At 38.9% G+C, this 15,541-nt stretch overlaps 1 protein-coding gene across 3 annotated transcripts; it reads left to right on the top strand.

Annotated features, from left to right (window-relative positions):
- Nucleotides 1-89: 89 nt before the first annotated feature.
- CCDC126 (coiled-coil domain containing 126) lies at nucleotides 90-15,105 on the top strand. Of its 3 annotated transcripts, none has more exons than XM_014937911.1 (4): nucleotides 90-179; nucleotides 10,196-10,328; nucleotides 10,961-11,364; nucleotides 13,817-15,105. In XM_014937911.1, the coding sequence occupies exons 3-4, from the start codon at nucleotides 11,127-11,129 to the stop codon at nucleotides 13,996-13,998; spliced, it is 420 nt and encodes a 139-aa protein (XP_014793397.1). In that variant the 5' UTR covers nucleotides 90-179; nucleotides 10,196-10,328; nucleotides 10,961-11,126; the 3' UTR covers nucleotides 13,999-15,105. The 3 variants fall into 3 exon arrangements, with proteins under 3 accessions (XP_014793397.1, XP_014793399.1, XP_014793398.1); XM_014937913.1 differs by lacking the exon at nucleotides 90-179 and adding an exon at nucleotides 9,628-9,652; XM_014937912.1 differs by lacking the exon at nucleotides 90-179 and adding an exon at nucleotides 9,702-9,831.
- The last annotated feature ends 436 nt before the right edge of the window (nucleotides 15,106-15,541 follow it).

Here is a 15,541-nt window from a genome sequence, read left to right as displayed (position 1 = left end):
GGCAGCGCGCGGCCGCGCGTGCGCCGCAGGCAGAGCGCGTGGGGCGGGGCGTTGCGGCATCCTCAGGGGCGGGGCGGGAGAAGGGGGCGGGGCCTCAGGTGGTGCGTCGCGCCGCGCCGCGAGGCGGGCGGAAGTAGAGGGAGCGGCGCCTGTCAGACGGCGGCGGGCCGGGAGCGGAGGTAGAGATGGGTTTAACGGGGGTTGGGTGGCGGGGAAGTTCCTTCGTCCTCCTGAGGCGCCGGGAGTGGGGTGTGGGAGAGCTGGGGATGGAGAGGGGGGAGAGGGAAAGGCCTCCAGCTGAGTGAGGGTGGAGGAGGAGGAGGCCCGGCGGCCCGTGTGGGGAGAGACGGGGCGGCCCCGCCGGCCGGGCGGTGTGTGAGGAGAGGAGCTGGGTCGCCGCGGCCTGGCACACCTGGGTTTTCGCTTCGCCTGAGCGCCCCGTGTTGTTCTTCCCCTCAGGCTTTGCCCCCTGCTTCGGGACAGGTTCATCTTCCTTCTGGCTTCGGCCGTGCTCCCCCCCACCTCCTCCGGTTCCCCCCCGGCGGCGTTCGTGCGGCCGTCAGCCTTCCCTCCTCCTCTTCCTCCTCGGCCCTTCCGCAGCGGGTCGTGCCGCTGGGCTGGCCGAGCCCTCGGTGCTCGGGTCGGGCTCCTTCCCGCTCTGGGAGGTCTGGCTGTGGGTAGTGGCGCTGGCGGTGTTCCCGCAGCTGGGGCAGGGGGTGTGTGCGGTGCCTTCCGCTCCTCTGAGCGTTCCCTCGGGCCGGGTAACCCTATTCCCGGGCCGTCGTGCGATGTCCTTGGATGGTGAGGAAGCAGCGAAGGAAACAAGGTTTTTCTGGTTTCCCTTCTCGCTTGCAGTGAGCCTTCCTGTCATAAACTGTGACTGCAGTGACTCTGCAAGATTGATGTCCTTTTTTTTTTTTTGTACTGTAGGGATCTAACTTTCCAAGAGGCAAAGCATGCTTACAATAAGGTGATGGAGCTGAGAAGGAAGAAAAAAAAATATGCTTGTTTAATCCATATTCAAGCAAAGGCAGGATCCTTAATAATGTTAGGTGAAGTGATCTGGCACTGACAAGTCTGCACAAAATGCTGGGCAAGGCATTTGTTTTAATTTTAGGAGATTTTAAAATATAGAACTTCCTGACAGCAAATGTTGTGGAATAATGCTTCCTTTTACAATATAATAAAATTTGTAACATCTGATTATATATTTTAACTACATTTTAAATCTTCTGTTAAATTTATTTCCGTAAATATCTATAACATACTATTATGCCTACCTTATTTCTGTAGCTCCATTAATCAATCATTATTAATAAACTTTCTTGTCAGTTTTCTAATCTAACATGGTAGCATCCTCTAAATTTTCTGTTATTTGTCTTGTCATCTAAAATACTGACAGCTAGAACACGGTGTGATTTTTTTGTTTGTGTGCCAAAAAGCAAAGCAGAGACAGTTTTTCTTCTGTCCTATGACATGATGTCCAGTTTAGATCAGGTTAACAACTGGGCATTCTGTTGTTGTTTTGCCCCCTCAGTGGGTGAATTGGGGGGATAGTTTTTCACCATGAAAAGTGAGCTTTGTAGGAATTGTGACTTTCTTTTTAAACAGAACATTCAGCATATGCATATGCTGAACATAATACCCAAGCACGCGTGTTCTAATTGTAATGTGGTGTTTATTTTGGAGCAAATGTCCGGAATTGCTGTTTCAGTCTCATGAGAATATCATGGAAAGGAGACAATATGAAGATGAGAACGTATTGTTGTGTCTTGTTCTAGTGTCACAAGTGGAGTGATTGCAGTTTTAGATCAAATGTGGAAATTTATTGATACCTTTGTTCCCGTTTTGACTGCTGCAGATTCCTATGTGTATAAAGCCTAAATTGTTCTGCCCTCTTTCTGTTATTTTATGTGCTACAATATATAATTCTTTAATAATTCATTTCAGGTACTTGAGAACTCCAGAGGATTAAGCAATTACGCTGGAATTGGTGTAGCAATAGGTCTTTTTCCTATAGCTTTTACAGTTGGAAGTTACTTCCTTTTTTGTTATTTTGAAGCTTTTGTAGTCTCTGCTTTTAGACCCTTCTTTTGACTTTTAGCTTCTTGGAGGAGGCATTGGTATTAGCCAATCATATATTGTGGTTTAACTTGGGGATTGGACATCATTTAACTTCTAAAAGTAAAATATTTCCACTGGAGTTTGTGATAGCTTGTAGTTTTTCCAAAAAGAGTTAAGGGCACTAGTTCTTGCTTCTTGCCCAAACTGTAAGTAGAATAAATGCATGCTGTCAACTTAAATTGTCAGCTGCGTCGTCAACATATCTGAAGACTAGTAAGTGTCAAAAAAAACATTAAATCGTTTCCAGTAGCTGTCAAAAATCTGTGGAGCTCATTCATTCAAATGCATGTGTTTTGTCCTGGTACGAGTTTACTGCTAAAATGTACTTTATATGGTATTTGTTATTTGACAAGCTCTTTGAGCTGTGATTGAAAACTTGTACCATTGGGTGGGCTGGGTTTCCCTGACTAAGCATTATTAATAGTCTCCTAAATTTTCTTTTATGACTATCAACTTGACAAAAAAAAATAAATAAGCTAGCACTTGCCTATGTAATTTAAAAGATTAATTTTTAATTGCTCAGAACGAAATGGGTACTTTTCCTGTGTAAAACAGTGTCTAGACTAGAGGCCTAGACAAGAGGACTAAAAACTTATTCCATTGAAATTGGTCTCTTCAGTAATAACGAAGAAATAAGAGGCTACCATGATAAATATAATTCAATTAAATTTCTGAGTACTTTCTACTTAATTATAACAATAAAATATTTTGCAGTGTACACCATTGCTTTGGTTAACTACTGTCTGTCATAACTCTTACTATGCTAAGATAAACTGACAAATCAATCTAGAAATAATAGAAGATGTAGAAGAAAACAACTTACTTGTTTTTAACACTTCCTCCAGTGTTATTTTTCTAAAATCTTCAGCTGGATTAGCCTCCTGGGAGGATTTGTGAATCTGAGGCCGGGGCTGTATTGCAGTTTTACCTCTCAAACATACTTTGGTGGACACCTTGCACACATCCGTACTCAGTTTGAATTCTGCAGGTTTCTTGGAATAAAACCAGACAAGTTAAATTCTTCCTTTCTTTCCAGAAACTCACTTTGTGAGTTGACGCTCTCCCCGCCTGCCCCTCCTTTTAATTCTCTTTAATGCCACTTTCCTTCCTTTTATTTCTCTTTAAAATGTTCAGTGAAAATCCATCTCTTCTCGGTAGCCTACATTCATGATCTTGCAGGTATGTCTCTCTGTAAAACTAGCTAAAATTAGCTATCTGATCATCTTAGAGAAAAGTTTTGGGGTCTCTGGGGCTTTGGGAAGAGTGGTGCAAACTCGGCTGTGAAATTTCACGAGGAAGTAGAGGTACTAGTAAGGACTTTGCTACGGAGTAATTGCTATAGACTAGTGTTCAACTGCAGTGAAACAATTGTGGCAATCTTACTGGGAAATGAGGAGCTAAGAAGGTACCTCATAGAATCACCTAGTTTGGAAGGGACCTTTAAGATCATTGAGTCAACCATCAACCTAATACTGCCAAAACCACCACTAAACCATGTCCCTCAGAACCATGTCTACCACATGCTCTGTCATAACTGTGGCTTTTATGAGCAAGGGTCCTACTGTGACTTGACTGGCAGCAATATAGTATAAAGAAAAAATTTAAAAAAAAGTATCCCAGATGGATTGAAGCTGAGATAGATAGATATATATATATTTATTTGTTTATTTATTTATTTATTTTAAGAATCTGATGTAGAGATGTAGAAATATTTTGGGGCCAAGATGGACCCACTGGGAGGAGGGGAACTTCAGCAAGTATAATATACTGTCCCCATTGATATTTGCTTAATTTTCTTCACAACCCTTGCCAAGTCATTTCCCCTCTCAAAATCTTGAATCTTGGCTGACTGCCCACAGGCGAGGAACAAAGAATTTCTGTTTTTAAATAGTTGGTTTATTTTAAAAGCATTTACTGACAGTAGTAGGCAAAATAAAACTGGGGGGGTGGTGGAGGAGGTGCTGAAAAAAGGCCAGGGATACTTTAAGGTACCAAAAAGTATTTAAGCAGACTCCTTAGACATAATGCAAAGTAAAAACAAATGTTGGCAGAAACTGTAAAATAAAACCAATGCAAATAGGACTACATGCATTGAAAATAGAGACAGGTTACCAGTATTTCTAAAATACTGAAATACAAAAGGTAATCTAGTGTTTGGGCACTTCGGTGATTTTTATACCAGAGCCACTGTGAACTTGATGTGTGGGTGTTCAAATCTAAAGTGATGTGTTTTTGCTTTCAACTCAAAGTCCTGCTACAAAACAGATTGCTTGTGTGCTGTTGTTAGAAGCCTGTAGGAGGTAAAACTGTTCCTGATTTAAGATATGTCTGAGATACTCCCAGCAGCTTTTCAGCAGCAACGGTATCTGTCTGCTTGGTGAGCTGTGACTTTTGTTGGCCCAGATATTCTTTGGCTCTGTTGAGAGACAGGGACTGGCGGGAGCACACAAGGAGATTTTCTTCTTTCTTTGTTGCAACACTGTAGAAGAATGGGTATTCTTGGTAGTTACTTACCCATTTTTGCTATTCCCTTAAACCTCATGTCTTTCTATCATTTCACTGGGAATGTCAATTGAAAATATTCCCCTAAAGATAGGTAGCAGTAAGGCAAATGAATATTTTTTTTTTTTTTTCCCCAATGTTTCTTGGTAATTGCAAGTCTAGGGCATGCACAGGCAGGGAATGAATATATGCTGTGGGAGAAGGTATGAAGATGGATGTCCTGGAAAAGACACCAAGCACTAAGCAGATTCCTTTGGTAGTACATTCCAAAAGTGCTACAGAACTTCTAAAACCTGCAGTCTATCTGCCGTCATACTGATGGGGCAGACTTTTTTTTTTTCTTTTTTCCCAGAAATATGCCTTCTTACCTATTCTTAAGATGGCAGTGTGTTGTATAGTGCTGGTCTTTTCACTTGAGCCTAGCAGGTATTAATATAAATTCTGTCTTCTATTGACTGATCTATGATGGGGATCTTGAAAGACCCCCAAGCCTTATCAGCACACAAGTATAGCATTTTGATGGGCTCTGTTGTGTCAGGTGTTGCTGAGGTTTTGTCAACAGGGTGTGCTTCTCTTTTCCCTGTCTGCTGGTGACGTTTTTCTGTTGACCAAATTTTACAGCAACAATAATAGGAATATTTAACAAGCTGAGAGTTGATCTTGTCAAAAGACAGCTCAAATGTGGCTGATAATTGTTTGCTTCCGAATAGGATATTCTGCTCTTTCATGGTGCTATGCAGCTGTCTGAATAAACCTGATTAATGAACCTGGGAACTAAAGGGCAGTGTTGGTCTGCAAAAGTCACCAGTACAGATGTGCCAATACAGCAAAATGGTTTTACTGGCCTTTTTTCAAGAAGTCATGTGCTCTGAAAAATATGAGGAATGCAGTTCTTCCTTGGGCACCAGTTCTAAATGTGAATGGTGTGGGTAAGATGGTTTGTTAAAGGGAGTTTGTGTGATGTGTAGGAAGGGAGAACTGAAGTTTCTGTGTATTGCCAAGAATTGTGGTCCTGTGTAACAGGATATACTTAACTTCTTTGGGCACCTGTTTGTCAGCTGCAGCTCACACAGATTGTTCTCCTGCAGTCAAACCAGTAGCCATCTAAGACTGCAAAGTACCAGAATGCAAAGGTCATTTTGGAGATAGGGAGGGACTCTTGATCAGGGAATGTAGTGATAGGACAAGGGGTAATGGTTTTACATTGGAAGAGGGGAGATTTAGATTAGATATCAGGAAGAAATTCTTTACTGTGAGGGTGGTGAGACACTGGAAGAGGTTGCCCAGAGAAGCTGTGGCTGCCCCATCCCTGGAGGGGTTCAAGGCCAGGCTGGATGGGGCTTGGAGCAACCTGGTCTGGTGGGAGGTGTTGGCAGGGGCTTGGAACTCAATGATCTTTAAGGTCCCTTCCAACTCTAACCATTCTCTGAAATACATTCTATGCTTTTTGTGTGTGTGTGCGTGTCAGTCATTCTTTAGAATTCCCATTTCCATTGCTGCACAGGGACTGTGCCGATAGGTGTCCAAATAACATAGAACCAAACTGTCTGCTCTCAGAATGGTCAGTGCAATGTCTGTCACCTGAGTGACTGTGATGCTCAAAGTTTTCTGTTGGAAAATCAGAAAACCAAAAGATTTTGGAGGTCATAGAGGTAAATGGGCCGGGGGGAGCACAGTCTAAATAGATGGGGAAAAAGAAAACTAATAGGATAGAGCTGATAGAACTATGGAAATATTTCCAGGTATTCTGTAATGCCCTGTGATTTCTGTCATCTTAAAACGTTCATTGGCTACGGCGGTGAGGTATCATCATGCCTGTTTAGAGCACAGCTTATTGTTTGCTAATGCAGTAGCCTCTCTGTACCGAGAGATGTTTGCTGCCATGACTTCAATAAAAATTTCTTGTATAGACATAATTTTAATATGTTAGTTTTAAATTCTTAATAATTTCATAAACTTGCTACTCTCCCACTGAGATTGTAATAACTTCTAATTTTGTACTGTAGAATTATTTTATAGTAATTAAGTCAGTTTTTATTTGTACTGTCCTAATTTCTTTCTGCTGTCTGTTCTGTTACAAGACTTTTTTTTTTCCCCTTCCTCTGTGTGTAGCTGGATGCAGTCTCCTATGACTATATCTGGCATTTTTTAAAAAATCTCTGTCTTGATAAGTAACTTCTTGTGTTCATGCAGTTAGTAATAAATATTTGGTCACAAAGCCAGACTTGCTTTTGAATTCAAAGTGTCCCGTTGTTGTGATCGTAATTTGGCATTGAGGAACAGATAGGTATTATGGTAGTAAGTAATAGATTGAGTAAAATTCTCATTTATCAAGGCTACTTCCTTAATATATTAGTTCATTAGAGACCTGTATAGGTCTCTAGGGTGTCACTGAGGAACTGCTGCCTCAGTATCTGGCATTCTGTCTTTCAAAATATGTAACCAGAGGTGACTTTATTGGACTGTATGTTAACAATACTATTTTCAGTGCATTTTTCTTGGCTTTATCCTTAAAGTACTTCTGATCTTTGAATGGAATGGTATTCTCAGGCTACAGCTTTCTCTATTTTTCATCTCTTGTTGACTCTGTTTTGTTAGTTTTTTGCTAAAGCTGCTTACTAATAACTACCGAAAATATCTGTGGGCCTGCTGCTTTCTTTTTTATCTCATAAATAATCATCTGTCCTGTACATTTTTCAAAACTAGAAAGAACACACCACCTTTGCAACACAGTTTTAAATTTGCCCTGTTGATGCCGATAACCACTTCTAGTGGTTTGGGAAGGCTGGGATCTCTTGGGCAGACTAGAAAAATGATGACAAGTGTGTCCTGGTCTTTCGTGACCTGACTGACTGGCCGAACTCACAGCACTGTAAGGTGCATTGTAACATTTTAGAGGTTTGGGTATGCCTTGTTTTCAGGATAACCTGAGATCCTTTCAGGGGATGTATCAGATGTTTCTTTGCCTTACAGACTATTGCATTTTTTGCGTTGTACATAAATATAATCTCTGGGTTTTGCTGGAAATCAGTAAAGCAGAATCTGAGGAAGACTCTATAACAAAATTCAAGTGTGATGTTTTGTAAGTATGGGCTGGTTTCCATGGAGAAAGCTCAGTATTCAAACTAAAGCCCAATGCTACTGTTTAGTGAAGTAGCATCAGAGATACTAGAACTTTGCTGTATTACAGAACATAACATGGATTTTCTGTTGCGGTTTTTCTTTTTCAGTCCTTGTTACTTTCATTTTGTGCACTCAATAATAGAATTTATATATGTCTGATGCTGGAACACAGCTCAGAGGACAGAGGCATGATTTTATTTTGGAGAAGATGAGTGCCTTAGTTCATGGCTTTCATTGCCAGATGTATGTCAGTCCTTGTTGTGGTACCACTGGACAGTGTTAAATCCACACTGGCAGGCTGTGGCAATACATCTCTCAGACAACCAGCATTGGCAACAGTGAGAACAACCAAACTCTTTCTATGTCTGTAAAAGGCAAACCTAGTCTCAGATTCTTTCTTCAGGAATTGCTTATAGTTCCAAGTTCTAATGTTGCCCCTGGCTTGGGCTTGTCATTTTCAGAATAAAATAAATGAAAGTGTGTTATGTGTCACTAGAAGTGCGTGCTTCAGGAAGAAAGAGGAGACCAAATCTCAAGAACTTTGCAATTACACTGGAATTCACTAGGGCACAATGGCCTCTTAAAATGCATGGGAAAAGTGACAAGTACAAACAGTTCCCTTTGTTTAGGTACACCTTACTCCCAGTGCCTTTGCCCAGTGACAGTATTTGGTTGTTATGCCATTTGCCCAGCAGGTTAAGTCCTTGATTTCCATTAGTTTCAGTAGTCAGTGTGTGCACTATGCATCAAACACACATGGCAGAAACCCAGCCAGCAATCCCTACTGCTTCTTGGCGGGAGTTTATTCAATCTGTTCCTCTTGGCTAGGACTCTTATCCTGGCTTGTGGTCTTATTTACAGTGTGGTGGCAGAGTTATTTCCACTCCAACGCTCTGCACTGATATTGTCTAAATGCTTTAGGATGAGATATGGCTGGAGATCTGTAGAGAGCTGAACTTAATTTAAATTCTACAAGAGCTATCTGTTATTTTCAGAATTTTTTTTTTTAGTAATATAAAATATAGACATTTGGGAATGGGGGTTGAAACCTATGGTCTCTGCTTGAGAGACTCTGTTTGGTCTTCTGAGCCATCATGTGAATACCCTACTCCTGGACCTCATATGTAAATGTTTTCCATCATATTCAATACTGTTCAGGGATTATGTAGATGCATAATGATGTAGGTGCAGTTCATGCTTTAAAGCCTTGAGTGCAGAGCCATGGATTTGGCAAAGAGCTAGGGAAAAGAAGTTTTGGCAAGCTCATGTTTAGGGAGGATCCGTTTCAGGAAATCTTTGCCACACAATTCCAAATATTCATGCTGATACTGTAGAATACAAGTCTTTATTGTTTTCCCTCTCCTTTCATGTACTTAAGACAAATTTGTGTCGTAAAAATAGTTTTTTGGGGGATAAGCACATTCTTTGAACAAAGTACATTCCATTGAATTTACAGTGGGATTTCAAATTGTTGTGTGTTGGCTAGCTCTCCGTGTGCATGGTTATATCCCACAGTGAAGGTGAAGTAAGATATTCCTTGTTCAGTGACTTGTTGCCACTTACATTGGTACACTAAGCAGTAAAAGTAAGATTTTATTTACTGCCAGTTACTATAGGGCATTTGCACAATAAATTGTTACTTTACAGGAACTTTGTTGTCCGGGTCCTAATATTGCCCCTGCCTTAGGATGATCATTTCCAGGATAATTTAGATATGCATGTTGATTTTTAGAGCGCTTTGAAAATTTGCCACTTGAATCAGTCCCTTTAGCCTGCCTTCTGAGAGGATTATTTCAAGAGTGAGGGTGAAGGATGAGCAACGAGCGCATCTTGCATCCCTGCTGGTGGTGACACTTGTGTTTGTAGCAGATCCTGGTGCGTCGGCAGGAGGCCAGTTGGAGTGGTGAGCAGAGGGGATGAAAAATGCTGTGGAGGCGGAGTTAGGATTAGATGAGTGCTTTGCAGGGTGAGGAATCCAATCTCGATATTCTAATAAAAACGGAGACCTATGTACCGATATAGAAAGTCCGGTGGGGAACTCTAGTAAATGTGTAACTTCAGTCTGAAAGCTGCTTGTGTCAGGTAATATGTGGGGAAGAAGGGGAATCACGGGGAAAACATAACCATTACGTAAAATGAGTGCTTTATCTAGACTATGTTAAATAATAGAAGCTCCCTCTCAAAAAAGTATCACATAATTGGAGATGTTTCAGAGGTGGCTGGAACATGAGAAATACGAGGTAGACACATGTAAAGAGAGTGATTTATTTGAAGGGGATGAAAATGAATAAGAGGATAATACGTATGTAAATATATGTATCTATGCATATATGATGAATCTGGAACATCTGCTGTCACTGTCTTATAACACAAGAAGAGGGACGTACTTTGGTGAGATTCTTACCAAGATTTTTATTGTTTATTCTCCTTCCACCCCCCAATACAGAGCTCGCTGAAGATGTCTGGCTTATATTGCTTCAAGCTGTCTGGACATTTGCTGTTTAACTGCTGAAGCTTTCCTACTGCTTGTTTTTCTTCCCAAGCCTTAATCTATTGAGGGATCAGAATCATCTGCTATGGTGAGACTTTAAAAAAGTGGTAGTAAAATGGTAAAAGTGGGTGTAATGTGCCGGTTCGTTTTGGTTTTATTTCTTTCTTCGCAAGATGCCAAAAAAAAATATCTTAATGTTTTACAAAACCAGAAGAGGATGATGTCCAACTTTGAACTAACTAACCAGCCAACCAAGAAACTTTGTTCTGTATTTTGTCTGTTTATACTTGCCTTACACTTCTCAGTGAGGAATAAGAATGAAGTGAATAATTTCACAAGATCATTTCTGTGTGTGTAGATATATGTGTATATCTCATCAAAACGTTGTAATTGTTTTACAAGTCTGTTCTAGATCTTGCATTTTGTTTGAAATGCATTTGGGTTTAATGTCAGTTCAAATTATGGTATTTAAAACGCTTAAGGTGATTCATAGAAGCATAGAAGTTTTGGGTTTTGGAGAACAAAAATTGGTAAAAGTAAGAGGAGAAAACCTTGGAAACAACAGCTGAGAGACAAAAATGACTGCACCTCTAAGCAGATACAAATCCACAACTGTTCACTAGCTTATGTGATAATACTGCATTTGGAAACTGATATTTTTCCTTGATCTCAACAACTGTAGCAGTTTTGAATAACCAAATGATATTTTACAAATTTCAGGAATCAAGACCAACTAAAACATGAGAAGATGTATTCAAGATTATCCAGCCAGAAGATTTTTTACTTCCTAGAAAACTTATTTTTGTTTAATATGTAATATAATTCGACAAAGCCAAGCTCAATTATTTCTCTTGAAATTCAGACGCACCTGTGGCCTTCATCAGAAATGTTTCTAACATTTTCAAGAAAAAATATGTCCCAGAAACTGAGTATGTTTTTACTAGTTTTTGGAATCATTTGGGGTTTGATGTTGCTACGTTACACTTTTCAGTATCCAAGACGCCAAAGCAGTGCCGAGTTGCGTGGACAGATACTAGATCTAAGTAAAAGATATGTCAAAGCACTGGCAGAAGAAAATAAAAATTTAATGAACGGTGGCGGTGGAGCCTCTATGGCAGGATACGGTAAGGGGAAAGAGCCATACTAGTTACTCAAATATTTTTTTTCCCTCCTGAAAACTAAAGTTATACTGTTCTCTTTTTTTAAAGTAATATATACTGCTCTTTATTAGAAGAAAATCTTTATTAACTGATTTGATTTTAGTTTATTCACTGAATTTGAAGATTAAGATGTGGTGCAAAATCAAGGTTGATACATGAGATCTTTCTTTTTTCCCAGGATTTTTTTAGGTATCTGCTGGTATATGACTGCTGTTACTTAAAGGATTAAAAGTAACATTGTGCTTTTTCTGAATCCTAAGCTATTGAGGAATAACACCTCCTTGATACAGGAACAAAATTTTAAATTAAGTCAGTTCAACATTTTATATTCTTCTTGTGCCTCATTGCTAACTTTCTTTATTTTTTTAATTTTCTTCTCTTTAAGTAGTAAAAATTCAGCGGAAGGTGCCATACCAGTTGAGTTTTCAATCTTGAGACTGCAAGGAAATTATGAATTTATGAATTATGAATTTAACAGAATTTCCCCTTGCTTTAAAAGTAGCCATTAGAGATGAAGTCCTTTGTCTCTAGAGCTTTGATACTTGCTGCATCTCATCTCGCTGATTTACCTGTTGGCTTGATGAGTATGTGGCCAGTATTCACTGGTAATATAATACAGAACAGATAGTTTTGAGACTATAGTGTTGAGACCTCTTTAGCAAAGCTATAAAAATGTATTAATAATTTTAACTCTTTGGTTCCTCATAGCTTCTCTTGAGGGAAGGCTGCAATGAGTTCTAGTTAATCCCTTAAGGATTAGGTTTGAAGAAACTACCCGTGTTCTTTTGGAAAGGAGAAAATATATCTGTGAAAATAAGCGTAGTATAAGGCTTAAAAAGAGATATTAATATATATGTAAATGTTTATATTAATGTATTTTAATCCCCTTCTTAAGGAATCCTTAAAAGCATGGGCTCTACCTGTTGTAAGATGCCCTTTATAGGCACCTGGTAAGAGTACAAGCAGAAAAATGTGTCTGAACTCTTTTTGCTGCTGCTCAGGAATAAGGAGGCAGGTCTGTAAGGACAAGATGAGGAGGAGGACAGTATCAAAATGTCTTAGCCTTTAATTATTTCATGCATTAAGTTAACATTTTTACCACAGTAAGAGCCTACTTTTCCTTTTCTTTTCCCTTTCCACTTCATCGCTTTTTTTTTTTGTCTTCGAGGATTTCCTGCCTTTACTGTGTAATTACTTTTCTGTGTAATTTGTTTTAAAAAACCCTTATGTACTGCAGCTTTCTACTGCTGTGTAAGTCTCACAGTGTATTTCCAAACGAGATTTGCTTTCTGAAGGTTAATAAAAAAATTAAGTCAACTCTTGGTCTACATGCTGATCATCAGACTTAGAACTTGAGGAGACAATTCCTTCCCTCAGACTGTTGAGCACAGAATGGTACTATGGAGTATGTGACCTACAGTGTGTCATTGACAGCACTGCTCTGGCTCAAGTTGTAAAGCAATTTTTAATTTTTTTTTTTAAAACAATATGATATGGCTAAACAAAAACTAGTTAATTTTAGAGGGAGGGACCGACCTGATTTTTATTTTTATTTTTTTAATTAGCACACCAGTGGTAAATTATCTGGGTCATTCCTCTTTTTCCACTTTCATACCTGTGATTTTCCTCCCCAATTTTTCTGGTCAGTTAAGAACCGTTTAGCGAGTTGGGGGAAGAGACAGTTTATGAATGTCTGCGTGTATTGGGGATGGTTCTTAACACCTCCTGAAACCTGGTATGTTTCCTTATTTTTTCCACTGAAAGATACGAACATTGACAACAGCGTAATTAGCTTTTGTTGAGAGGTCTGTTAACTGGTTTTGTGTTCCAGAATGTGGGAATTTTTTTACTGTCCTTTTTCTTGTTTTTCAATCAATATAGACCTAAATATGTGGATTTATTTTTCCTATTTCATAGCTTATGTAAGAAGTGCTAAGATACTTTCTCATTGAAGTTTTCCTGTGGAATAGGTCTGTTACTTAGAGGAAAGCTATTAATAACTAATGTTGGAAAATATTTAAATATATTCTGTTGCTGTCAAAGGCTAAAAGGTGTCATAGCTGGCTATTCTAGTGCTGTTGTCTGGATGAAATCTGAAATACTGCCTTTGAATAGTCACTATTCTAATGCTCCAAATAGCCTGGAGCTTGAATATTTAATTATTTAATACTTAGTTGGCTTCATTCACAGTTCACTATTATGGTGGTCTCTTCCTTGCCTAAAAATAACAAAGAAATGGTATTAAAGAAAAATCAAGCAGCTGTTTAATTCTGTACTTGTACACCAACCTGTACTCTTTCCCAAAGAGTACAGGAGGAAGGACAGCAAGTCATAAGATGTGATTATGTTGAAATAGCAGTTCTTTGCCACACATAGTAAATAATAGGATCTAACTTATTTTTTCCATTATCCTTAGCTGATCTTAAGAGAACAATTGCTGTTCTTCTGGATGACATCTTACAACGCCTCGTGAAATTGGAGAACAAAGTTGATTACATTGTTGTGAACGGCTCAGCGACAAATACCACTAATGGAACTAGCAATCAGGTGCCAGTAACTTCAAACAAACGTGTAAAACCAGCAAGCAACATTAGATAGCAAACAGGGCTGCTTCTGTTGCTACAAATATGATAGGTAATATTTAAGATAAGCTTTTTATCTCTGGCTAGGGCAAAGCAGTAGTTGACTCTAAAAGACGCGTAAACTCTTCTGTTATACAATGTGCTGGATCTACATAGGCCTAAGTTATGTGCATAGGTTCTCAAAGCATTTTTTCATTGCCTTTGAGCAGTGCTTCTGAAGTGATCTTTGTCGTCTTTAAAGATATTTTGATATCCCAATTTGATGAAGTATGCCATTGGATAATAACAATAAATGGAAAGGAATGGGGAACTTACCGGTAGGTTTCTAAATATATTTATTTAAGTATAATATAACATATCTTTTGGATAGGTGAGCAGTATTGTAGCTTATTCATTTTTTGTGATCTGCGTTAAGCTGAGGTAACTGAGAAAAACACATTGTTCAACAGATGTTAGAAAATGTGTATACTTAACAATATTGTTACACATTTACTAAAACACTATTAAATTAAGGCTAGCATTGGCAGTAATGTTTTAAAATTGTGACCCAAAGAATGTCTTCATTTGCACTATCTGTCATAATAGCTAGAGAGAATTTACTGTATATTTAAGAAAATTAATTATAATAGGAAAACGTCCTAGGTAGTAACACTGTCCAGGTATATCTTTATGCTGGAGTTAGGGCAGTTAGATTATTGAAAGCAAATCATAATCTGTGATATCTTAGATGATTATTTCTTACAAAGATATTTAAGTGTATGTATTTTGTAATTGCAGATAAGATTATTTAAGTGATGGAAATAAGTTTTGGATATGTGAATACTGTTTATTTTTATTCATTGCTGTTTCTTTTTAACTTTTTAGTACCTTGCAATTTGTGATGAGTATAGCACACCATCTCTCTGAATTGCTTTTTTGATCAGGAGGAAAAGCAATGAAGGGAAAAAAGGCATCTCTGCATTTAATGGAGATGCATGTTCTAAGGGTGTCTTATGGAGTATTTTAGAGCTAAGGTAATGTTTGCCTTATGTCTAAGTTAGCCTTACAGAAAAGCGAATTGCAGTGTGGATGCACTGTATTGCAAAATGTTACTGAAGTCATATTAAAGAGAAAGTGCCACTGAGCCTGTTTTTTAAAATGTACTGAATGTGGGGGGGGAGGGAGGGTATATTCAGGGACTTTTGCCAAAAGTGTGCTGTGGGTGGGTGGGGGGTCTAATCCTTTCTTAAGGAGAAAAACTCACCAGTAAAACCGGAGGTGCTGGATGATACACCATCCAAAGTTATGTGTTCTTTCTTTTCTTCAATTTCCCTGCTGATACTCTGGACTGCTACAAAGGAAAAATACACTTACAACTTTTGTTAGTATCCAGATGACTTTTTTTTCTGTCACATTGTGTGTAAACATATACTCACTCCAATGCAGAAAGAGAAAAATAAATTTTTAATTGTACTTATAAAGGCTCCTGTTCTTTTTTTTTTTTAAGTCTTGTCATTCTTCCTACTTGTGCTCTAGGTGTTTCTGGGTTGGAAAATAGGTATGTTTTTTCATTAACACAA

Source organism: Calidris pugnax, unplaced genomic scaffold (genome assembly GCF_001431845.1).
Source record: "Calidris pugnax isolate Ruff unplaced genomic scaffold, ASM143184v1 scaffold11, whole genome shotgun sequence".
In the NCBI taxonomy this organism is placed as follows: domain Eukaryota; kingdom Metazoa; phylum Chordata; class Aves; order Charadriiformes; family Scolopacidae; genus Calidris; species Calidris pugnax.
Note: the sequence above shows the minus strand (reverse complement) of the source record. Positions and strands in the feature narration are given on the sequence as shown.

Excerpts from the sequence above, each read along its gene's own strand:
- CCDC126 (XM_014937911.1), top strand. The coding sequence starts at position 11,127 with ATGTTTCTAACATTTTCAAGAAAAAATATGTCCCAGAAACTGAGTATG. Across the intron at positions 11,365-13,816 it reads AGCCTCTATGGCAGGATACG|CTGATCTTAAGAGAACAATT; the intron begins GTAAGGGGAAAG and ends CATTATCCTTAG.